Source organism: Chaetura pelagica, unplaced genomic scaffold (genome assembly GCF_000747805.2).
Source record: "Chaetura pelagica isolate M959 unplaced genomic scaffold, ChaPel_1.0 scaffold174, whole genome shotgun sequence".
NCBI lineage: Eukaryota > Metazoa > Chordata > Aves > Apodiformes > Apodidae > Chaetura > Chaetura pelagica.
Window position 1 is genome coordinate 3,303,227 of NW_009953722.1, and position 26,688 is coordinate 3,329,914.

General features: G+C 38.2%; 1 protein-coding gene across 1 annotated transcript; it reads right to left on the reverse strand.

Moving 5' to 3' along the window:
• Positions 1–551: 551 nt before the first annotated feature.
• Positions 552–26,317, reverse strand: ZNF292 (zinc finger protein 292). Its single transcript, XM_010000519.1, has 7 exons — positions 26,169–26,317; positions 25,563–25,641; positions 24,085–24,220; positions 14,125–14,327; positions 11,253–11,389; positions 9,852–9,993; positions 552–8,141 (listed from the first exon to the last, which is right to left on the reverse strand). Exons 3-7 carry the CDS (start codon positions 24,200–24,202, stop codon positions 969–971), a joined length of 7,773 nt encoding a protein of 2,590 aa, XP_009998821.1. The 5' UTR covers positions 24,203–24,220; positions 25,563–25,641; positions 26,169–26,317; the 3' UTR covers positions 552–968.
• Positions 26,318–26,688: the final 371 nt, after the last annotated feature.

A 26,688-nucleotide genomic window follows, 5' to 3' on the forward strand; every position in this document is an offset into this window, starting at 1 on the left:
TCTAAGTTACAGAAACAAAAATAACCTTTATAAGATCACATGTATAAAACAAGAAATGAAATGTGATTTTATTTAAGGCAATACTGGGCTACTTCACAAATCACCACCTCAAATATATGCACTGCTCCACACTACTAATTTTCTATCACATTCACAACAGATTCTTTAATACCAAATATTGTTTTAAATCTCCAATGTAGCAAACTATTTTTATTCACATTTCCTTTGTTATTATGGAATCATAAATGCTTTGTATCCAATTAAAAGCAATGAAAAATGTAGCTATAAGAAAGCTCATTATATTTATGAGTTAACTACATACGAGTATCATCCATAGATACTGGATGTTAAACTTTAAAAAAAATGAAAGTGTGTCAGTACATTTAACCTATGAAATGTGATCTTATCCAGCTCCTCTTGAGTAAATAAGTGCTTTACACAAAAGAAACTGGATATGGCAGACTTAGTTAGTTTTAGTTCAAAAGTTCTTAATTTAAAATGACTAAAGGACAGGTTTAAAAACTTGTTCACTTAGTTACAAATTAAAATTCCGAATATAAATGTGTCATTTAATAGTTTAGACTTACAGACTGCTGGTGGCAGCAAATGATTTACAATAATAAATATATACAAAAAAGATGTATCTACAAATAAAGAGCACTGTTAGACATGAGCGGTGACCTGGTGAAAGATACCAATCACAGACAACTCACAAAGATTTAGCTCATGGAAAGGACAATCTGATAGAAAGTTGAGGTTTTGATCAAGTATTTACAAAACTGAAGCAATTACTCTGTTCTTCAAGTCCCATAGGGATAAAAACAAATAAGAAATTTACATGACTTATGTCATGTTTTTGCTAGATTAAATCACTTCAAAATAAAAGAGCTCCACAGTTACTAGCATGCTTGATGGCTTCCTATTCAAAATAAATGCTATTACAGTTTCTGGATAAACACACTAGCTTTTCAGTATTTTGACTCCCCTAGGTTGGTACCCACAACAGTTACTTTTGCAGCTTTAACCTCTGGATTATCCTCCCAACGTCCTTCGAACTTTCTCAAAACGAGGACAGGTTTCATTTTCTGGAGTTGTTTCAACACATGCTCACTGCAGTCTTTCAGTGACTTGTCCAAAACAATCTTTATATTATCACAACATGGAAGGCGTGATGGGTTGTCAAACGGTACAAGGATTTCAGTTTCAGAACATGACCAAGTGACATTATTACTTGCTACAGAGGTCTTCTCGTTGGATTTTCGTGCGTTCGCATGGGATCCTTTTTTGGTTCCGCTGCTATGGTGGTCTCTTTCAGTCTTTTTCTTTTGCTTCACAGCAGATTCTTCAAGGAACTTGAGGAATGACACTTCAAAACCCATTGGCTTAAACGAGCTCCAGTCAAAAGCTGCAGGTTGCTCTTTGGCTGTCTGAATGGCAACAGCAGTCTCTTCCTCCCTGTGTACGCTGCTCCCATCAACTGGCAGTACCTCCTCAGGCTTTTCGGCTTTCTTCCTCTTACTCTGCAATACATTTTTTTCTTTGCTTACTCTTTTTAAGTTGTTTGATTTTTGCTTTTCTGAGGGGCAGGAGTTGGTCTCCTGCAAGTCACTATTTACACTGGAAGAGTTTTTTGCTTGATTTTCAGCACTTGAACAATCCTCGTTAATCAGTTTAGTAATAAATAGTTCTGTCAGTTCATCCACCTCATCCTTCTCACCTTTTTCACTTTCCTTTTGTGGTAATGTAGATGTGCTTGAATCATTATTGCTCACTATCAAACTTGGCTCGGGCTCTTTCACATCACTTTTTTTCTCAGCCTCCTCTTGCTCACAAGAGCTTTCCTTTACTTGTGTGACAGAGAACTTTTTAGACACAATAAGAAGGTTTCTGTGTTGGGAAGTAAATGCTTTGGACAGCTTGTGACATTTATAATGCCTTATGATGTTGCTTTCACTGGTAACGACGGACGAACATCCCTTTATCATACATGGATACTGAGTTAGGAACCTGCTTGTACATTCTGATAAGGCATCATTTCTGGCCTTTATCGAATACATGTGCTTGCCACGTTTCAGCAAATAAGCCTTATTTTCTTGAACTTCAATTCCTTTTGAGTTTTTGTTTTCCAAGTTCAAGTTTTTCTTTTGTTTTGTTTTCACTGACAGCCTGTTACTTTCTTTTCCCGATCTGTTTTTTAATCCTCTCTGTTTGGACTTCAATGGTTTCTCCTGATTTGCTTTGCTTGAAATGTTTTCCTGACCTGGTGTCAGTCTCCTGGGTCGTATTAGATGATCTTTATGCTTGTCATTATGTTTGTTAAAAATATGCCTCAAGAGGTTAGACCTAGTAGCATAAATACGGTCACAGCCTTCACAGTCACACTTGAAGACACCGTCATCTTCTATTTTGTTTGGTCTTATTTTAACACCATGATCTGCCTCAAGATGTACTATGTAGTTAAGATAAGCTGTAAATGAAGACTTACACTGAGACTGATCACAAGAAAACCTTCCCACCTCTGGAGCTGATTTCATGTTTCCAATTTGTTCTGTGGTCATGTCATGGAGCTTCATATAATGTTGTATCAAGCTGGTAACTTCCTGGAAGATGTGAGAGCAGTCACTCACCTCACACCTGAACTCTCTGACAGCAGGTTTGGTTTCTACCTCATCATGTTGCTCTTTGCCTGGCTCATTCTCCTCCTCCACTTCGGCAGGGAGGTCTGATTTGTGCACAGCTTGGTAATGAAGGATTAGGTTTTGTTGTATCGTAAAAGCTGCGAAGCAGCCCTGATGGACACAACGGTATGGTCTGTAAGGGCTGTATCTAGTGGGAAACTCCAGAGATTTCGTTACAGACTTCCTACGTTTTCTCTCCTCTTTTTCCTTCCTGTCCTTCCTAACCTTGTGTGCTTTGGCTTCTGCCTCTGTACTGTCAAAAGAGGCTGCATCATGCTGCTCCAGCGGAACAGAAACTACTTGGGGAGGCTTTTCCAGGCTTTCACGAAACACATTTTCTGGCCGAAGTTTCTCCAAGATAGGCTCTATAACTTCATCTATCTGAACTGCTCTGACCAATGGACCTGCAGGTTTGTTTTCTATTATTACTGTATGTGAAGTTTTTATTTCAACAGGTTGTGGGGCTGTGTTTACAGTTTCATTTTGAGATCGTCTGCCATAAGGCCTTTTAATTTTCAATTTTACCATCTCCTCTGTTGTAAAATGATGCACAAGCTGACAGTGTGCTCGAAGATTTGAGTTTCTTGTGAATGTTTTTGGACAGGTAGGTACAACACATTTGAACGGGGCAAACTTCAGCTGATGCTTCTTAATTTCTAGGATCATTTCTGCAGTGTACTGATGAACCTTGCCATAGTGTTTAAATAGTGCGTCTTTTGTCATAGCACTATAATTGCAGCCTGGATTCTGACACACGAAAGGCTTATTAACTTTATCACTAAACTGAATGTTACTGGCCTCTGAAGGCATTTGGATGAGCGGTTTATTTTCTGTTGGTACAACAGGAACTGCTGGTGCTAACACAACTGCTGGAGGACACTGGGCAACAGTCTCAGAGACCTGAACGGGTGAATCATCTTCTAGTTTCAGTTTTTGCAAGCGCTCCAAAATTTCCAACATTTGAATATCATCCTTTTGAGATGGCTCAGATGGAGCAGAGCTACACTTTGCAGCAGGGGCATTCCCCATGTGCACAGCAAACTGTGGGGGAGTGAGCAATTTTACACCATGTGCAGAATTTCCCAAAGAACCCTGTGTGTTATTTACTTGTGAGTTCTGTCCTAAAGCAGTGACAGTATCCTGAATTTCAGCTTTCACCTCAAGTATCTGGGAATTCATAGCAGTTTTAATTATTTCCAGGGTTTTTTCAAAGTTCTGCATAACATTATCTTCTGAAATCTGTTCCTCCAAATCTGCTTGCACACAGGAATTTACAGCCATCATTTGGGAATCCCCGTTTTCAGTTTTTACTGTTAAGGGGGGTAACGCTGTATGAGTCTCAAGATCTGCCTTGAAGTTCTCTTTGATACTGGCCATGAGTAACTGATTGTCAACATTACTGAGTTTCTGTGTGAGATTCTCCACCACTGCTTGAGAGTCACGACTTGCCAGCAAGTTGGACTGAAAATCTTTTCCCTGTATTTGCAAGTTTCCTTCAGTGCTTTTGGTTACAAGTCCCATATTTGTTGTATTATTTACTGCTACTTTCTGTGGTGTACTGGGGTCAAGCAAGGGCGTAGTTGTTTTTCTCTTCCTCTTGGAAGCACTGGTTCCCTTCTTGTTCAAGTTGTTTGATCCTGAATTATTGGGACTACTTATAACTGAAACTCGTGAACCGTTCCCTGGAAAGTTGTGCGCTGCTGCAACAGTACTAGAAAACGAGGTAGGACATAAGCCATTTTCAATAGTCTTTAGCATTAAGTCCTCAGTTGCAAAAACAGGCAAACTCTTGCATTCGTTTATTGGAGGGATTTTGGCATTGAGGGTCCTGTTTTGGTCTGTTAGCAGGGTACTGGGGTTACACACTGTCTGAAGCAGAGGGGACACAGTTGAGTTGGGGAGAACAGCTGCAGTTAACTGAGTCGTACCAGTGACACAACTTGTTGTAACTGCACGTGGAAGTACTTGTGTGCTATCGAAGGTACTTGGGATGCCTGCATTTTCCAGGGCTTGTTTCATAATTTGATTTCCTTCCTCATTCCCACCGGTATTAAAGTTAGTCACACTGGCCCGTGGAAACACAGTCTGTAGTAGTGCTGTGGAACGATTTTCAGCTGCAAGTAACTGGAGGAATGCTGGATCTTTAAAACACGTCTCCGGATTGAAGGCAGTCTCCTGGGGTTGCTGCAAATTTAGTGAATTTGAGGAAAGAATCATACTGGCAAGCAAAGACTGTCCATTAGCCTGCAGAGCTTCTGGAGAAATTTCTGACCCTTCCAGAGGCTTACAGTAAGACCTCTTAGATAAGTGACCACCAAGTGACCTAGGATTAGTGAAAACTCGGAAGCACCTGCTACAGATAAATTTGCCATCCCTAATTATTGCTGGCCACTTGGCCCGTTTGTTATGTTTTGGCTTCCTTTCTTTCCCATTTGGGCCCCGCACACGATCTTTTTTCACCTTTTCTGAAGCTGGATGTTGAGAACTGGTTTCATTGAAGTTATTTTCACTGCTCAGTTGTGAGGGAAATATTTGATCAACAGTTTCTTCTTTTGGGAAAGAGGAACTAGTGTTTCCTTCTAGTTGCGATGAAAAGTTATTTGTGTTATTTTCCAGTTGTGAAAAGACTGAATTTGGAGGATTCTCTGCTGATGATGGGAAGAGAGACAGTGGACCATTTTCTGCAGGCAAAGGAAGAAAAGGATCTGAACCACCATCAATATTCAGAGGCATAACTGTTTTTGCCAGATCATCCAGCTGGGAAGGTAAGGTTGCACCAGGCAGACTTTCCGTTTGTGAACATAAAGCACTCTCAGGCTCACTTTTAATACGAGCAGGCAAACTTGGAGTCATGACACTTTCCACTATAGGCAACATAGGGTTGGCCAAATTTTCTAGGTGAGTTGGAAAAAGTGTACTTGAGACATGTTGCCCTTGACTGGAACAGGTGGGATTCAAATTAGGTTTGTTCTGTGCAGTAAAAGCAGCACCACTGGGACTGCCCACTTGTGAGGGCATGAGATAGACAACCTTCCCATCGCCTGGCAGGGGTTGCAGGCTGCTGGATTTCCGTGGTTTCTTGTTTTTACGCTGCATTTTAAAAGCAGCATATTGGTCAGGGTGAGCTGCCTTCATATGTTTGCCAATGCTCTGCGATGAGTTGTACGTTCGAGTACACCCCTCAACCTGACAATTAAATTTCTGAATAGGGGCTGCTGGTGAGACAGCTGGAACTAAAGAGCTGTTTATAGTAGGCTGCGAAGGAATAAATGTAATACTTTCTAAAGTTTTTAAAGGCAGGTTATATAGATTAGCTGCAGCCTTAATGCTGTCTTCAATTTCAAGTTTGGAAATGGGTACACTGTTCTGGTACCCTGCCTGATTCTGCATGCTGAATGGATTTACAATGCTCACTTGTCTTTCTAAGCTTTTTGATTCCAGTGCTTCTGGTTTTAGTGTGTCTGAGGTCACAGAAATATTTTGAGTATTCTGAGTCTGACTGAGACAGTCTGCTTCCTTTCTCTCTTGGAAAACTGGAAGACAAGAGTCAACTGATGAGCACAACTGCTGGGCTCCAGGTTTAGTGGTATCTACTTTACTGGCAGTAGCAGCAGATGTAGCTCTTTGTAAAATGTTATCTTGGATCTTCTGGTTAACAGCAGGCACCTTAACGCTGCCTGCTGAAATTGCCACTTCTGCCTTCACTGAATCCGTAGGAGACTGCTCTGAATCAGCATTAGGCAAGGAATCACTTGGCTGCAGTATGCTCACTGATGCATTTACACTTTCATTCCCTACTGGTTCTGCTTTGATTTCATTCCAGATAACATTTTCTCCTTCAGTGAAACGACTCTGGCTGTCAGCCAGAGGAGATGTCAATTCTTCTTTAACAGCAACTCCATCGGTACTTTCACTGGCTTTAGAAGGTTGACTGAGATCAGCCTGGTTAGTCTGGCTTTCAGGCTGCTCCACTTTTTCAGGCTGTTGGTTGTGATCATCAACATGCTTTTCCAGCTCGTTCTGAGAACGGTACACCTTTCCGCAGCCTGTGACTTTGCAGGTGTAGGTGTTATAGTGTTGTGCTTCGTGATCATAGAGTAAATAGGCTTCAGAAAACACTCTGCCACACTTAGGAAACATACACTTTGCCCTGAAGACTTGATGCTCTTTCCTGTGTGTCAGCAGCTCAGCATAACTGTTAAAACCAGCCTTACACTCCATCTGGATGCAGATGTAGGGCTTGCTGCCACAGTGCATTTGTAAATGATCATTCAGGTGAGTAACACTTACAAAATGTCGCCTACAGTACTGGCAAATCACTTTTTTGCTTTGCATTTCAAGAAAACGTTTTGCTTCTTCATTGTCTTTATGCCCCTTTGCATGTGCTATTAGGTTTTTAAAATATTTAAAGCCTTTTTTACAAAACGTGACAGGGCAGGTGAATTCATTCACAGGTATGGGCTTTTGGACTGGCACTATCTCTGGTACGTAAGGTTTGTCTTTGTCATCGTTTTCATCATCTGAGCCATCGTTATCATTAAAGACAATGAAGTCTGTTGAATAGAGACTGTTCTTCTTAATGGGTCGCTGCTCCTGTTTGGATACGGAATCAGCCTTCTGGTTCTCGTTGGCAGTTGCTATTTTAGGAGGTCTCCCTAGTCTTCTCAGTGGCTTCATAGCCGCCAGCCTCTCTTTGCTGGATTTTTTAACATGAAAAGTTACATGAGGAACAAAGTTTTCTTTAGAATTAAAATTTTGGGCACAAATAGGGCAACTGTAAATGCCATCTTTATAATGTTTTTGTGCATGCCTAACTATTCTGTGACCTAGGAACTCTTTGTCACATAAAACACAATACTGCATGTAAGCTTGCCAGTTCCTAAATCTTGCCGATATGAAGCCCCTCTCTCTGAGTTTTTTAATTTCTCTCTTTTTCTGCTTTTCATCTCCAATACCTGTAAGAAGGCTTGTAGCTTCATCAAAAGTGTCAGCAAGCCCATTCACAGAAGCTTCTTTATTCTCTTCTTGGCAATCCTCAACCTTCTCATAAACTTCACTGTCATTGAGTTCGTCTATCGATGACACGATGGATGCCTCCTCTCCCATCAGTGCCAGACACTGGCGCTTGAGAGTTTTCCAGTCCCAGAATTCTGGATCAAAAGGCCACTGAGTTTTCAGTACAAGTAACAGCTCACAGTGTAAAGAATTTGGTATTGGAAGATTCCCTTCATCATACTTCTGGTCAGGCTGATTATATAGCATTTCAACAGCATAATATGCATCCACGGTGGGTTCGAGAAGAAATTCACTCAGCTGACAAGCACGTTTAACCTCCAAGTCATCTGGAAGCAAGCAGGAGATAGTCTTGCAAATAGATATCTTGACATCTGTATTTTCACTGGATTCCAAGCGCAAGGCTTTCACACACAGCTCAATGCAGGTTGCAAGTCCAGCACTATCGATCTGGAAAGCAAGAGTAATTTTAGTAAGACAGCTTTATTATAACCCTCTATATTTGTAAATATAAAATATCTTCATTCAACCTGAAGTGTCAGAAAAAATGCACCTGGATTTATAATAATATATTTTACTTTCAGAAATATAGTGGTTTATCATTAGATGCCATCCCTTAAGTTGCATAATTTGTCTTCACGCTACTAAGAAAATGTGGAAGTTTAGATACAATTAAAACAAATTTATTATATGTTCTATCTAGTTTGAGGACTTTAGGACTGCATGCTAGAGGTGTTCAGTTAATAATATTGAGCCTTTTCCCTGAAATAAAGCCAGCCAGTTATGTAACAGTATTTGAGATGAGCTTTGATGGTGCTGTAAGTTAAAGCTGGGTAGAATTCAAATGGTATGGAGTGCTACAGCTAAACTAAGAGAAGCATGTGATCTTCAAAAAGGATCTAAAATTTGGAAGTCACTTACTGTATAAAGGTTTATTTTTAAAATCGTCTTAAGAATCAACTAACCTGAACACATGGCTTAATTCCAACTTAAAGTTGGAATGCATTTAAATGCTCCATCATTTAAGTGTTCCAAAGGTCACGTGGTCTTTTCTCATTTGTACCCTCAGGCAATATAAGTTACATTTACGATCACTTCAGAGTCCCTTTATGCTGCCAAGGATGCACAGAGAGGCTGTGGTGTACATGAGAATAAAGTCCAGCAAATTTATGAACGCACAAATCTGCAACCCACATGGTCTCCAATTTCTGCCATCAATTAAATGATCCACAGCTCACCAGAGAAAAATGAGTATGGCACAGAGCAAACAGATCTTAGTATCACAGCTCTCTGTGAAAGTTATTTTTCTTCCACTCTCTAATTCCAACTCAGTTCAGATCTTTGGAAAAAAACCTGTCTTTAAGATTAGAAGCCCATGATTAGCCATACCAGAACACTGCAAATGGAAAAAAGGAATTTTTATTCTTACAATTAATATACAGAGTTGCAGAAATCCCCCAACTAAAAGCTTTTGGAAGAGCCCAGTTTAGCTATGAACATTAAATAGTGCAACTACTACTGAGAGGAAACTAGGAAAATGAGATTACAAGGTTAGCCGAGCTAGATAAACAGAGGTTTTAATACAACATTGGGTCTAAGTCCAGAAAAGGCAAGTGTTTCATTTATCAAAGCTAACTGCATCCTTAGTGACAATTCAAAAGGGTTTTTTGGTTTTTGTTTTTTATTTTAAAAACTTTCTGTAATTTAATATAGAAGCCTTAATTGCCTCTCCTCAGAAGCTTTTCCTCTCCATTTTCTGTAGTATTGGAAATATGTTAAACAACAGAGAGGAATGTAAGGACCTACTAACAGAAAATACCTCATTTAGAAGACATGGACAACAGAAGGCTATAACTTCACCTCTTGTTTTCCCTTCATCTCAGTTGTGGCATCCAGCTCTTCTGTTTATCCCCCATAATTGTTTGGTTGGTTATTTTCCCCAAAAGAACAAAGAAGTTTTAATGATTCAAAATGAATCAGCTTATGGTTTACCTGTAGAAAAAGTTGCTACGGCCTTTTACAGCCTTTCCTAAAACCAGTTAGGGTTGCCCCAAAGCTGATGCTACACAAAGAGACAGGATGTCTTAGCAGCTTTCATAAACTTTCCTGATAACAGTTCCATTAAAAGTGCCAAAAATATTCTTTCAGGAGTATCCTTACCTCTGAATTAATTACTTTAATCAGGAAGAAAATGTGATAAACAGTCTTAGTTAACACAGAAAGTTGTCGACATCTCTCTAGATAAACTTGAATAGAAGGCTCTACTCTTTGCTGCAGTTTACTCCAGAAAAGAGTCAGTTCCCTAGAACAAGAGAACAATATTTCAGGGCCAGCAAAGCAACCACTAATCTGATCACAAGAAATGCAAAGTTGAGAACAGCTTCTATTTTGTCCTTGGGAAATGAAAAAATATGAATTTTTTCACACCCTATCTTACAGAGAAAAGCTTTTATTAACATACCCACATTGTTAGTATCTAATTTGCAAAATTATTACAATGACTCAATTCCAGAAGGACAGATTAGAAAATAACCGTAATTATCACAATCTATGCTATACAATTTACAGACTCATGATGTGGTCTTGCAAAAAAGTATTGCAAAGTAGTTTACTCTTCACTTCACAGACTGCAATTTTACACTTCTGAATTCTGAGTAATTACCAACAGCTATAGGAGGATGGCTTTTCTCTGTGGTAGATAAATTTTTTCTTGAGCTGCTTTGCTTTAAGAACTGAACCCTGCTGTGATTTAGTGAGAAATTAGCCCCCAAAGCCAAAAAGTGTTACGGTATCTACATTAACTCACTAGTTCATCCCTCCTTAGGTGCAAATAGCCAAGAGTGTTTAGTACCTTGTGGAATGGCGTAACCCCCAAAACTTTAGCAGAATCTGTTAAAGCAAAATCCTGCATTAGCAGATGTTGTCCTGCTGTTGCATATACAAAGGAGATGCACAAAGCAAGCAAATCCTTCAGGAATCGTACGGGTTTGTAAGTACCACCAAACTGCTAGCAGTTGGAAATTCAGACCTTAACAGCTCAAGTATCTGCCAACAAAAACCAGTTGTTTCTTCCCACATTAATGAAAGCAGGCCCTAAACAGTAAGTATCTCTATTTACCTTATTATTTTGGTTATAGGAGTAAAGAGTTCTTTCTTTTCTAGAAGTTTGTGAGAGAAAGAAATACTGTGATACAAAATAAAGAAAGATGGGAACAGTACTTATGCAACTAAATGTTGACATAATGCTGACTAGCTGCCTGCAGATATTAAATTCCTTATTTCTACAGTGTAAGATTGTTGTCAAGAAAAATTATTAACCAGCTACTGGTATCTGTAAGTGCCTCATCATACATACAGCCTTCAAATTCCTATTATGGAAGCTAATCCTGTAATATTTTTTTTTCCCTTTTCTTTTTTAGCTTTCCAAGAGCCTTATCTCCTTCCTGTTTAGCTCATCGATTTTTATCAGCTAATGAAAGTTAACTTATGGCTCACGTATCAGCTCTATCTTCCCCAAAATGATTTTTGTTCAGCTAGAGAGAAAACAATATTCGAACTCACCAGGCACAGTACATCTCTCCTTGCTGCAACTGGCGAGATAAAAATGCTGCGCATAAAATTAGAGCACTTTTTTCATCTCCATCAGATTCTAGGTTACAGATCATTTCTAGAGCATCTTTGCAATCTACTTCTGCAATCTAGAAAGGAGGAAAGAACACAGGGTTAAGACTAAGGAAATGGTTTCATTTTCAGACACAGTAATCTGATCCTTTGGAAAAAGGCAGTAATTTAGAACTTAGTGAATATTTAACTCTGTCAGATAGAAATAAGCTTGAGAGCAAATCAGTGCATTTCTAGATAGTGCCAAAACAGATGCCACCAGAAAAACTGTTTTATTAAAGTGAATAAAAGCTTGCTGCACAGACATTAGACTTATTTGTATCTACTGTACCAGTCACATAAAAAATTAACATACAGCATTATTCCTATATATTACATATATTAATATTTTATACGATATTCCATTATAATTGTAATAAGCAGATTTACAACTTTAAATTGAGGCCTAACACAAAAAACCCAAACCTGGTACTGATATCACTTCTGCCTTAATACAATATCAGAGTGATTAATGAATCAGAATTTAAACATTAATGTTCCAGTATTAAAAAAAAATAAATCAAAGATAAAAAGAGAAGGGAAGCTGTACAGGAATAAGCAGGCCAATTGAATTATCTTCTAGAAGAACATGACAGTTTCTGCAATGTAGCCTAGTTGTTCAAGCAACAATGGAAGCACTTATCTTTGCAGCAAACTGAAGGAAAAAACAGTTACCCAGTGGTACTGGGCAGCTGTACCGGTGCTGAATCAGTGCACTTGTAACTACTGCCTAATGTGATTCTCAGAAGACTGAGATTTGATTACGTTTACTAGTGCATCTGGCAGGACATGCTGGTATTTATTCTTTGACACTGGCAGCTGAAGAATAGCTTCATCATTGCAAGAGCACTCTGGTAGTCTCTCTTGAGAAATCACAGGAAAGCAAGAAATGAGCGCCCAAACTTTGGATAAAGTGGCAACAGAGCTTGGTTGGGCACCATGGTATCCAGGTATTTGGTTCAGAAATCAAACTACAATTTCAAAAAACACAGCAAACTCATTTTTGCCTCTAAACTGACACTTCATCAATATACTTATAACAACCCTTCAATGCAACATCATTTGTGGTTTAATAGCCTTAAAGTCATCTTGAAAAGAAAAATACATTTGTGAAGACCTCAGAGAGGATGGGTTAACAAAACTGTACCACCAATTTTGACTGAAGGTCTTCTTTGCTCAGTGCCCCATCTCAGATGGGGGCCATCAGTTAAAAGCTTAGGGAAGAAAATGGGAAACTGAAGTGTTTTTCCAGACTCTCAGAGCTCCTAAGGGGCCCACCTTTCAGCAAAGGTCTGTACAGGTCCAGCCATCAACTTTGCCAGTCTAGCATTTCACTTACTGCAGATCTGAATTTTTTATGATTTTAAAGCAAAATATTAGATTAATCCAAGCTGAAATTGAACTCAAATTATACTTTTCTGCCTCTTCTGAATGGATACCCAATTTTCCATACCACAAAAATGTAAGCTGCACTTCCTCACCATTTACCTTTTTTCCCCCCCTCCACTTTCTTACTGTTCTCACACTACAAAGTGACTATCCTCCTCAGTTCAGGAATCCACCTTTACATGTTAATAGCATATCTGCCCTCTCTCAGTAATACAGGAACTTTCCAGAATGGCTAGTCATACTGCAAACTGTGCTGCAGCTGAAGCTGCAAAGCTAGGCAACTCAAGGTTTGGAAATACTAGAATTAGGCTCTCTGTGATAACCCAGTCAGAACGTATTGGTATGTTACAACACCCTAAGAAACAAGGCTATCCCGTTCCTTTTGTCCACAGAACTCCCTGTTAATTCACTGACCAAGCCCGTTTTGCTTTGGGAGGGTGGTGGGGCTGAGTAATGAAGGAAGTATGTTTGCAAGGTCCCAAATTCCAAGTTCTGTTGAGAGTCTTCAGCAAACAAGCATGAGATTGCACAGCCCTGTCACAGCTCCTCCTGAGCCTGCTTTGGCAGGGCCTACAGCAGCCAGAACTGGGAGGGTAGGACTGATCCAATCCTACTCGGCATCAGAAGTCCAGTAAGGAGCTGTCATCTTAGAACTTAGTCTCCATCTGGAGCAGGAAACTTTTCCAACTCTAATTACTGCATTGTTTTAATGCCTTTAAGATAAATTTAAATGTGCTCGATACTTATTAACATAAAGAGATGACAGAGACAGCAGAAAGCTGCAGACAGATAAGAAAACAGCAGGTAGTTTTCCTCAAAGAAGGAAAAAGGCTCAGATACAACTTTAGGGTGTGGAAAAAAATTAAGATGTCACCTGAAAGAATACAGAAATGCAAAGCTGTCTTCTTTTTGACTTTTGCATTTAAATAAGAAGGATTTTATAGGCAAACTGAATCAAATAGCTGGTTTTATCTTCAATATCACTGAGGCATTTGGGTCAGAACAAGGTTACATTTAACCTCTGCACTGACAGTTACATCTCTGTACTATCTAATACACAAAAAGCTATAGTTAAAATATTAAGAGTGATAAAACCATTATCTTCACCTTATTAACAGGATCCGAGGCACAGATTTAAAATACTCCAAGCAAAATTAAACATGAAGTTGTGGCAGAGCCAGAAAATGCCTACTAATGACCTAATATTACACTTCCACAAGGGTTTTAATTGAGTCATTACTAGTTAGTGTGAAAAGACCTTAAAAGAAAAAATTAAATAAAAAAAATTGAGATTGCATTTTTTAAAAAGTCCCTCTTCTACAGAAAAAACAGCCTATGATTAGAGGGTTTTATTATTATTAAAGTTAGTATTTTTTTTACTTACTTCTTCCATTAGCTTTTCATTTGGTGATCCTGAACAAAGGCAGACCAGGTAGGTTTGCTTGAAATTGCCTTTTGCACTGATTTCTGGATGGTCAGAGCACAGTTTTGCCAGGGCAGTAGCTTGTGTTAATTGCTTTGTTTTCATGAGGTGCTTAATGCGCATATCCAGCAGGATGGGGCCTTCAAACACTAGAAATTCATTCACTTCAAAGAAAAACAAGCCAAAATATTACATACACATTTCAAAGCAGGAATTATCAAGAGAGCATTTACTTACTCATGGCTAACCCCTAAAATTTATACAAATCAAAAAAGGTACAAAGCATAAATTATAAAAAGTGTCCGAGTTTCTGTGCTTGTTTATTGTAAGGATCCTCTGCTACAGACCTTTTATCTGCTTGCAGGTTTTGATTCATTGTAATTTTTGGCAAAACAGCTGCACACAAAACATTTAGAAAGTATGTAAGTATTAAAATATTTAGATACCATTTAACTCTACAGTAAGACAAATAACACGAAGCTGCTATTATCACATCCTTCTTTGTGTGTTTGTGCTGCATCTTTGCCAACAGTTGCCTTTTAAAGACTTTGCTACAGAAGGGTAAGTGTGACAAGTGTAGAACATCTGCAATTCTTTGTGCTGGTGCTGTATATTTTGTATTATCCCTCTCTACAAGGCAGTCAAACACCTTTAAAAGTTTTTCAGCCACAGAAGTTTCCTACAAAAGAGGCTTGTCTTGTATACATTTGACTGTCTATAGTTTAGAAACCAAAGACACAGGACTGGCTGCATTTCATTTGGCTGCTGCCACAGTTCTACTGACTGCTAACAACCCAACCCCAGATGCCGCAGTCAAAGGTGTAAGAATGTTACAAAAAAGGGGAGCACAGGTTAATGTTCCTACTCTTATACATACACATCTCAGGTCTCACCCAGATCTTCAAGATCAAAATTACTTCAGCTTTGAAGCACAGGTTTTAGCAGTACCTCCAAAATACTTAAATGCAGTTACTAAGACCAGATAGACAGAGACACAACTGATTAATCATTTTGACATCAACCCATCCCTGCAACAACTGTTTCCACATGGTAGTTACAAACTGTATGAAAAATCTTTTGGTTTTCAAGTACTGACATCCTAATTTCATGACACATTTCCTCATCTTTTAAATCAACTGAATTTTCTGGTGCTTTTTTTTTGTTTTGTTTGTTGTTGTTGGTTTTTTTCCCTTTTGTTTTTATTTTTTCATGAAAAACAGCAGATTCACAGTAGTCAGTGTTAGGGCAGAATCTTGATCCCCTCTAAATGAGATTTTTTCTAGGATTTGGCTATTTTCATCACCCCTTCCTGAAACCTTCTGGGCATTTGCAGTGCTCAGTTTCTGACACATCTTGGTAGAAGCATTCATTATATTCCTCACTTGCCTTGACTTTTACTGGAATCATGTTACACATTGACCTAATTTATATTTTCTTGACTTTCAAAGTCCTGTTCTTTATGAAATAAGAAATTTCAGCATCTGTAAAATCAATTATCATCTGTCTAGTATTTGGAGTATTAGTACAGCAAACATGAAGTTTACTGAAGAAAAAAAGCATCACTCCTTTTACTCTTTTCTTCCTCCCATCCCAGCTAGTTTTTGATTCACGACTGTCTTGCGCTTTATCTCATGAGTTCTCTTTCCTCTAGTTGCTTATACAGGATATTACTAAAAGCCCATCTTGCTAACAAAATGAGGTCAACTTTTTCCTTTTTTCTCATTTTAGTGCACAGAATGTTAAGGCAGAAAATACTGCCTTTTGCAGAAATCAGGCCTGTTAGACCCCATCATTATCCTTCATGCATTTTCAGATTTATGGTTGAATTATCATTTCAGCCAACTTATTAGGTATTTGTTCAGGATCCTTATGCACTATTACAAATGGTCGGCCACAGCTCACTGATGTGTAAGAATATTCAGTCAAGTAAGAGCTCTTTCTTCCTCTCTCCATGTGGATGAAGATATGACCAGATTTTTGTTCATGTAGGAAAAAATGAAAACTAGAACACACTAATAGATGATTGGTAGATGGAAACAATTTTTGTGATTATTAGAGGACATTTACCTTTTAAGCAGCACAATAATGTTTCTTTAATGTCATTACCAATGCCTTATACAAAAAGCTCATACTCTTGTCAACCCACAAATGACCCAGCAATTAATTACATTCAATAGTTTTAGCCTTGCTCTTCCTCCTACCTGGTACCACTAATCCTTTCACCCACTACTTTTACTCCCAGATTGTCTGCCTGGAACAACACTGGAACATTTTGCCTTATTTCTGTAATAAGATACGGTAAGACCTTAGACTTTCAGCTATATTGGTAACCCAAGATGTTTCACTCTGATTTATTATTATAATTACTGCATTTAATATTCTAGAGACTGTGTTCCATTTGCTAGTCCTCAATAATCCCACTCCTTTAGTGTTTACTGTTCAGCCAGCCTACCTTGTATAAGCAACAGAACCTTTTCTGTTATCTTCTCAATGAGCCACTAGAAAATCTCAGGGTTACAGTTACATATTAGCTCTTAAGCCTTTATTCTAACCTGAGTGATTATAATCATTACAGTTAACATTCAAAAGCTCACTCAAAACACAGTTTTAATTATATTTATTTCATAACTGGACTACGTAGGACATTTTAAGACAAAAATGGCGCTGAGGTTGCATGAGCAAGTCTATGGTGGTTTAATGTTTTACAAATATATTTCATAGTGCAATGTCTATTTCAAAAGTTATTGTAGACAAATTGTTAGTTTACCATAACAAATATAACGTCATAAAAATGCTCTGAGGCACATTGCTTTTTCAGTACAAGTCAGTTAAACTCTACAAGAACAAAACCCGAAGTACTTAACAAGAATAATACACTGTATCAATAGCATGATTATTCTAAGAACTACTGAAAGGTTTTCTTGTGCAATGCTCCACCATTCCTTAAAATTCAACAACTTAGGTTTGTGCAAGGCATGTGCAGAATTCATATAGAACTACAGAACTAACATGAGAGCAAAAAGATGAGCAGATGACATATGACAGATGGTACTACAATATACTAACTTTGGCAAACATACTTGGAGATGCTGAAATCTAACCTTTTAGACACAGCTTCCCTGTTATTCCCTTAAATCCAGAGTCTCAGGTCATACTACACGATTGCATGCCAAGTCCACAAGAACTACTATGAACTTTTATTAGAGGTAATGCTTATATCATACATACATTTAAAAAGAAAAAAGATAATCTGTAGATTAGTAGCACACAAGAGCATTAATAAGCTGCAAGCATAGTTCTGCAGTAGTAAGTTCTCTATGGTGGACAGTCCACATGTATGTCACGTTTTGGCTGGCTGGAGGACTTGGACAGCACAAAGCAAAGAATTTTTGCCTTACTGAAAGCACTCATAATCCTACTAACTCTACTCTTCGCCAATTCTTGGGGAGGTACAGATTAATCTGCCACAGACTTTTATTTCTTCTCAACCTGGCTCTGGCCAAGAAGCAGGAAAGCACAAGGTGAATGTACATGTGGACTATCCATCTCAAAGAACTTCAGTTACCAGTCAGTAACCTCTTTAGTCATCTTCAAGTGTTAGTCCACATGTCCGTTCACACTGTAGGCAAATCTGAACTGTACTCGATACTTTCATAGTTACCTGGAGCTGGGTCTCAGAATCCTTCATGCAAACAACATCTTAGCACAATTCTGCTGAATGCAGTACCAATCCTGGATGCTTCTACGGTGGTATATTGTCTGGTGAAAGGGTAAAAGAAGTTCCAAGTGGCTGCTTTGAATGCAAGGATGCAAGCACTTTTTTTTAAAGTGAGGCTGCTGGTATCATGCGATTTCTGGCAGCAGATGCCCTGATTACTGGAAACAGTTCCATGCTGGCTACATTCTAACCTGCCTGTTACCTGCCTTGATAATCTCTGAACAGTGATGGCTGTATCCTTGAACCTCTCTTCAGTGGGAAATACTTCAGAAGTTGTCTGGTACAGTTGAACTTAAGAAAAATTCAGTAACTTAATTACTGACATGCAGGTTTGAATCTCTAAGGATAATCAGAACCAGACAAAAAAGCAGCAGCAGCTGCCTGGCTTTTTGTAGAGTTATCTCAGATCCTTTTCCTCAAGACAGTTCCTCCACTCACCCTCAGTGCCAGTGTAGGAGACACCAATGACAGCTTTGAAGGACTTCATCAGCACTACAAGAAAATGACAACCTTAAGGATGGAAAAATATGTTCATGAGAGCACAAGTCACAATGACAGAAACCGATGGTCAAAGTGCAGTGCTAGAGTGTTCTACCATTGCATAGGCTATCACATAAACCAAACCTCTTAGGCACACTTCCACTTTCAGTCTTTGGCACACAAAAAAATAAGGCTGACCAGATTAGCTACACAATTTCAAGAAACAAATTCTGGTTGTCATGAATCCCGATCAGCTTCAATCCTAAAATCAGTCCTGATCTCAAATTCAGCTGTCTGGTAGTTCAGGAGAAAGCCAGTAAAACAAAAGACCCACTAAAATTTGAAGAATTAAGACTATCTGAACTAAGGTCTCCTACCCTAATGAATCAATGAAGCAGAGAAACAGGGAAAATTCCTCTCTCCGAATAGAAGTGCTTCTTGCTCATCATATGGAATCTCAAGAAAATAAACTAGCCATGCAGCTGAAACCTGAAGTAGCTGCAGGTCTAAACAGCAATATGAAAACAGTGGTCAAGTGCTAAAGCAGGTGAACCATTTACTTTCAAACTAGTCAGTGATCACAGCTGACACTGCCATCTTGACTTTAATCCACATAAAGGATGAGAATTTTAAAATTGTTTTTTCCACATCTAGGATATCTTTCCAGATTTTTCTACTTTGGTACTGAGACTGTTTTCACTGTTTGAGATCAATGGAAACTGCCTGAGTTGTGCTCCATGGCTAAGAATGCTACCAATGTGCTCATAAGGGATATCTGAAGTATTATTTGAGAAGATGGGTACTTTGCTATCCTCATGGCCCAATGCGATCACATAAATTCTGGGTGATTTCTTAAGTCTAAAATGTCCCTGATGCTACATGCACAAAATTCAAAGTTCGACAGACATTCTTTAAAGATACAAGAGACTGGTTTAAGTGGAAAAAGAAAGGAAAATCACATTAACAAAAAAGTGGCTTACAGCTCCTGAGTACACTTTTAAGAGATAACACTACTGAGGAAACAGAATTTGAATTAAGAAGTTGCTGGCCTAGTTGCATAATTATTGTGTGTCCTGTTGGGTAAAGACACAGCCAAGGGACAGAAGCAAGAAACAACAAGATATGCAGAACTGCAGGAAGGATCTCTCTTTCCAGCACTGAACTGCTCAGAGGGAGTTGAAGATCGCCTGAGCATTCTTCAAATGAGTGTAGATTGATTCATGACACAATACCAAACAGATTCAGGAAACTCAAAAGGATTTTATCTCAGGAGGTCTCTCAGATGGCATCCAAGAGTAGTGCTATCAACTCCAGATGTCCACTTAGGAGGCCCATGAATGAATGACATCCAAAAGACCTTGCTGATAATTTAGTTTCAGCAAATAAACTATCTTTGGAGTCATCAGTCAAGAATAAGAAAAAAAAAATAAAATATATATATATCCTTCAGCTCATCAGGAATCCAAATTCCCATTTCCAAGTTGGTTCCCCATACAAAGCAGATTAGCATTGTGGGAACATGCACAGCTCCAAATGATAATGCTTATGTTCCACTTGCAGGTTATCAGTGTTACTGCAGTTCCCAAGAAGAGAGTCTCTTTTATTCCGTGGCATCTGTTGCACAGAATCTGGTCACCTCAAGCCAGGCTTCCCAACATTCATGGTCAGAGATGGGCTAAAAATCCAGGGCAATGCCAATGTTTGTCACTCAAGCAGGTGAAAAAAAATTCACATATGCACACACACACACAAACCTGTATCTACTGAATATGTGCACTTCCTGCAGCACAGCTCAAGACAGATCTTACTATTTTAAATCACAGTACTGTATGAACATCTTGTAGTAATGCAATAATACACATCGGCATCAAAGAAACTAGTGACAGACAGTCTGTTCTCATCAGTGCTTCAAACAATTGGGTATCCATCCTCTACTTTTTTGAGCTCCTAAGTCCATGATCCTTCCAGACACACATTCACCAGAAAACTGAGCTGTGGCCAACGCAGTCAGGAGTGAGGCAGTTACTTAATGATATGGCACTTAGAGAACAGTCTCTCTAATATCCCAGGAAGTAAGTACTTCCTGATCATGCTTAGGTGGAACCCATGCAACAATCCATTCTCAAAACTAGGGGAGTAAGAGAATAGAGTCTGGTACAGACAAGCCTGCATTTGCTTGACTGTAATCAGAGCAAACCAGCTGCACTGTGTGGTTAGAAAAAATGAACTTGTCCCTTACACTGTGTCCCGAGTTTGTACAATCTGAAAACTGAGCAATTGAAAATGATGTGTCTCTGAGATGAAACAAACCTAGTTGTGCTTCCTACAGGAGACGCAAAGAGACAAACTGACCTTCAGGAATAGATAATCAGTGACCTAAAGTTCTGCAGATATCCCATTATGTCAAAGATTCTGAATAGGTTATAATTATTCTGAATGCGTCATAGTTGAGACTACCAATACTGAAATAAAATTAAACAAACAATGAAAAAAAATTAAAAAATAAAGGCAACAAAAGCTTAAGAGGATGCTATTACAAAAAACCACCTCGTCTCAACAAGTTGTTTCATCTCCAACAGATAAAATGTTTATACTAAACATTAGTCAAAGACCCAATTGATCAAATCTGCCAAATGATTAACACTCCAGTGTAACAAGCTGACTACTTAAAATACTTCTGAAATAGCAAATGGTAAAGGCAACATTAAGAACAAACCAGAATCCTGTAATCAAAGCGTACAAATATTCCTAAGACTGTTATACTGCAGTTAAGATTGAAGAATGCTGAGACAGCTGTCCACTAAAAAAAGGTAAGTGGTAGCCAGTGGGAGTGCTGAATTACAGACAAGAAAGACAGTTCTCTGGGCAATGGAGTTTTGGTATTACTAAAATGTCCTTCAAATTATCACGAAGATTACACAAAACAATGCAGTACTACAGAAGCTGCCAGTAGCGAGAGAACAGCTTGTCAGCTGAGTAAAAAAAAATATGGGTATGACAGTCTTGCCACTGATATAAGGGGGAAAAAACTCCAAACATATCCACGGGATGGCAACCCACCCCCAACCAAATAGTTTGTGTTGGCTGAATGGATGAGATGATGATATAAAATTGAAAATTATGAAAGGCTGACTGACAATCTCCAGGCTGGAAACATCACCTAATCTACCAGCCTGGAGCCTGCAGCTGAACAGAATGAGGCTGCAATAAGAAAATACCTTGAAACCACTAACAACTCTTCTTTTGTTCAAAAGATTGCTCATCTTCACTTAAAAAGATGAAGGTGTGGCCCTCTTGGAAAAGTAAGCCAGCAAGATTTAATACTTCTTGAGACGAAGAAAATTCTTCAGCAGCCCAGCATCTGCTTGTCTTCCACACAAGTGCCCTGGACAACTACAGCTTAGGGTTAGCACCCATCCCAGTGACATTCACAAGAAAGCAATTCCTTGAAAGTGAGTTAATCTTGTATCTGGGATCACTGAGTCTCAAAATCACAAAAATCACTGGTACTGCAGATATAAAAAATGGTTTGCACATTGCCATTGCTACCTGGAGGGGGAGGCAAACAAAGCTTCTGAATATAAAAAAGTAAACCAAACTTGTAAGTACCAAACACCTTGATCCTAATGGACATGAACAGAACTGACTCGTATCAATGACCAGCGGTCAAGAAGCTGATGGGTGGCTTGAGAATTCCCCTACTCCTTAGTATCATCTGCACTGGTGCTTGCCTTCCCCACTTTGCAAAAGGAGTAGCTCCTACTTTTGATGATGTTTCATGGTTACATGTAATCTTGCGCTACTTTGTTAATTTGCATTTTCTGCCATCAAGACAGGTAATAACTGTAATAGGAGTCAAGTGAGTCAGTCGGAGGCTTGAGTAAACAACGTTCTGGAGTAAAAGCAATCCTGAAATGTCTGTAAAAAACTTCACAAGAAAACACTGATAAAGCAAACAGTCAAAGCAAGATTCATGAGTTCTTATAAAAGTTCAAATAAGGCAAGTTAACTGTTAATTAAGCCTCTCTCTTCAAGTACCTTGCTGTTAAGAGGACTAGCTGGTGATTGATACAAAGCTAACAAGAGAGTACTCTGGAGGACTCTGAGAACTGCACACCAATCTAATGCCTGTATCAGAAGCACTATAAACTATGAAAAGAACTGGCAAAATGCAAATCTCATGGAAGAGTAAGCACACCTTCTGTTAAAAAAAATTTTTAAAAAAAATCACATTATACATTTACTGGACTTGTCTGAGAGAGTTTAAATATGAATAAAGGTGATCTATTAATTTCCTAAAGGCATCTAAATAAGTCTCTCAAAACCCCAGAGGATACCTTGGTAGTAAAAAGAAGATTCTTACATGGATAAATTATCAGTTAAACAAAAAAAACCACAAACAAGCTCCCAGTGGGTTCCCTGAGGATCTGTACCAGGACCCACGGCTGTCCCTCATTTTTACAAATATTTGGAAAAGGGGGATAGAGAAGGAGACAAAACATGCTGATAAAAGCAGGATAGTAAAAACATGCCAACCATAAAAGGCTGAAGCAGACTGTACTCCAAAACACAGATTAAAATATAAAAGTGATTTTCATGGGGCAAAAATGCACTCCTACATACAAAAAAAGGCTGTGCATTAGGAGAAAATGCTAACACTGAAACAGGTACACTTCTCAAGAGAGAAATCAGGAATAAACCACACAGTTTAAAAAAACCACATTGATTCAATGCTCAGACAAGAAACAAGACTAATACTAGCAAATATTACTAAAGAAATGCAGAATGAACTGGAGAATCAGTGCATCTACAAGTTGACTGCTGAATAAACCTTTGGTCTTCCATATGAGGAATGGGACAGTAAAGCTAGAAGATGCTACAGAATAAAGACTACAAAAGAGAGAAGAGGGGGTATGACAGCAGAGTAACAAATTGTATCTAGCTGAAATGATACATTCATTAGAAGATGCAAGAGTAGTTCACTTTTTCAATAAACAGAAAATACCACATGAAACAAACAGGCATCAGACTAAAAGGAGGCAGACAGTAAGAGGAACCACTTTACTTGATGTGAGAACTGTGTAACTCTGCTGCAGATGCTTATTTCTGATGGTTTATACAGATGCTAAAACCAATTAGGCAAAGACTCAAAAAAAATCACCTAGAACTTCTTAACACAAGGATACCATTTCTGAACTGCAAACCATTAGCTGGAAATAATACATCAGGAAAATATCATTGTATGCCTTTGCTGATCAAATGCTCTTCCCTATGCAACTGCTGCTCGCCATTCTCAGAGCTCTGGTCTAAATGAATCTTCAGTAATGGCCCTCTTTGCATTTCATAACTGAGTAAATGCCATACTCATTTGAAAAAAATACATTTTTAATTTTTTGTTTTATGCCAAGTAATTTTTGCCTACCAGTACTGAAACTACTACATTGTAATGTATGTAATCTTCCTTCACATGGCTTATAAAGAAAACAGCACAAGATCTGCAGCTATGATCACATTTCATGCAAAATACCAACATTAAATTATTTGTATACTCCTAGGAACATAGTGTCTTCATAATTCAGATAATGTTACAAGAGTATTTATTTATAGAGCTTATGAATTATTACAAACTATATTCAATAAAACACTCCCATATATCTTAGTAATATTTCAATATATTATAAAAATGAGGCATATTTTATCCCAGTCATTGTTTTAAATTGTACCTTTATCTGGATCCAACTGTTCCTGGGAAAGAATACCACACAACACTGGATTCTTCCACACTCCCTTCTCTTGTGTAAGCGTAGTTAAAATATGCAGTTCCTGGCTGCCATTTTCCATCAAGTTTTTATGAGCCACCTGAAGGATGTATTTTACAAAACAAAGTATTGCTAAGAAAATGTGTCCTTTTTACTACTTTATAACTTATGTCAAAAAACCCCAAACTTTACCAGATACAGTGTTAAATGTATAACAAAACAATCTTAATATTCAGCCTGCATGGGATTTACTTCTGCCTGTCACCTCAGATTTAGGCAGAGAAATGGAAAAGATTTGAGTGTTCCAAAATTTCCTTGAGATAGAATAGGGTTATTTCTTAAATTTCTGAAACTAGATTTTGAAATAGGCTTCCCTTCTACAAAGAGATGAGCAAATTCTCTAGTCCACATATTAGCCTGGAACCAGCTGCCTGAACTCATTTCTGACTCTTCAGCAGCTCAATTTTTATGTACTGGAGACACTGAAAAGTATTTTTGTAAAGGTAAAAGCTTTAAGCTGTAACACCTCACTGCACAGTTCTGTAGAAATATGATGAAGGCAGGCTGGAGTTTTAAATCCATTAAAATGGTTTCTACCGCTTACAGATGTTAGGATAGATTATGAAAACAGAGGTATGCTTGGGAGCAAATTAAATACCTTGAAAAATCTGTGACCTGAATAGCAATGTCCAACTAAGACTCATTCTACAAAACAAAAGAAGGGCTCATCTCTCTTCTTGTTACTTTTCCTTTATTCCTCCACCTGCTCTGAATGCTTCTGAAAACTCCTTGCACAAAACAGACTTCTTCAGAACTGATTTACATCAGGCAGTTGCTAATCAAAATTCACTCTAAAAATCAACTTTGCATCTTCCTGTGTTATTTAGGCTAAGAATCCTGGGATAACTGTGTTCCTTCCTCCTCCCTAACTTCCACTTCCCACCCTAAACTGTAGGCAGGACATCCCACTACATATTTCTGATAAATACTGAGGAGCAGAACTTGTTTCAACACCCTCCTTTAAAGCAGAGCTCTAATACTTAATCTGCTAGTGCCCTGTGGGAGATCTAATAATCCTGCAGTAGTCATAGATCTTTCACTCATAATAAATCTCAAACGTACAACCATAAATTGTTAAGAGTTATTTACATGATATTATTTCATTTCTAACACTGTTAATTGACAAATACCTTTTAAAACATGAGCTTCCTTTCAAGTATATAAACTTTTTTTTTTCTCCAAAGCTGCTACATGAACTATGATAGTATAAGTGATACGGCTGACAGCAATTACTGCAGAGTACACAGAACTTCCAGCTGAAGGGCTTGATCTTTATCATCCACCAGGAAACAAGTCTACATACATGCTATATACTTAATATTCCTACATTTCCAAACCATTCTTCAAAGATATTAAGTCTTCATGTTATGAAGCAAACTCACCTGTATAAAAGCCTGAAATTCTTTCCATTTATTTTCAGGTAAGTCATGAGGCAGACACAGTAGAAGTTCAATACAGCTTCTGGAAAGCAAATAGGAATATTATTTGACACCATTTTTTTCTTTTTAAATGTGTAATCTACAAGGCTTAATTCTAGTATTCAAACAGTTATTTGTTTGAAATGCCAAAGCCATAAAAATCTGGTTTGTCTAAACATCTAAAGGAAAGGTGTCATGGATACTCTTGCAGAGCCTGTAAAAGCAAACTCTCTAAAACCCACTACTCCTACTACTAAATAATAAAGGATTTGTCATTGAAGTTCAGTTCTGTAACACTGTGTGTAAATTGATGCACTTTCAGAATGCCTGCAGATCAATAGTAGTAAAGTGTTTCGAGCCAGGGATGTTGGCTTGTCCTTCATCAGAACAGTCCTTCTCAGGACTGCTCCATTTCCAACTAACAGGAATACTGCATTTATCATGAGAAAATAAAGTGCTTCCCAACTTATTTAGAATTTCTATAGATTGTGAACTGGATTGGGAAAGCATTTAGGCAGTGAAAAGCTAATACCACACAGGTTGGTTTTAGTAACTGAAAAACATACTCACAGTGCTAAACGTTCAAGCACAAAGGCTACATTTTCACACTCAGAGGTAAGATAAGGTCGTGCTTTAACATAACTTCGGATAGCCACCGTATACACCTCCAACAGAGGCAGAGGGTCTTCTGATGTTTTCCACTTCTCTGCGTATTCCAGCAAAGTCTGTTTAAGAGGAACAGATAAGCCCAAAATTCAAGACCAAATTTAAGTTTTTAGTTTTATACTAAGGGTAGTACACTACCCTTCTTACTGATTATCTCTACCTCCCGTAACATGAATTCCACATTCTCAAAACATGCCTTTGTTCCTTAAAATTTATTGTTTTACGAACAACTGGAATGTAAAACTTCACACAACATTACTTCTCTTATCATATAAAAATGTTCTGACAGATGCTTCCCCCATATGTTATCTCCATAAAATTCAGTTTACATTAATATTTTCCAAATACAAAAGCCTGAAGAGCATATCTGGGAACATAACATACTTCAGGGACTGAAAACTCATTTTTTAGACATTTAGCTCTA

Coding starts and splice junctions, on each gene's coding strand:
- ZNF292 (XM_010000519.1), bottom strand. CDS start 24,202: ATGGAAAATGGCAGCCAGGAACTGCATATTTTAACTACGCTTACACAA. Junction 14,328..24,084: donor ACAGTTGGATCCAGATAAAG/GTACAATTTAAA, acceptor TTTTCTTTGAAG/TGAATGAATTTCTAGTGTTT. Junction 8,142..9,851: donor TTAAAGTAATTAATTCAGAG/GTAAGGATACTC, acceptor CTTGCTTTCCAG/ATCGATAGTGCTGGACTTGC.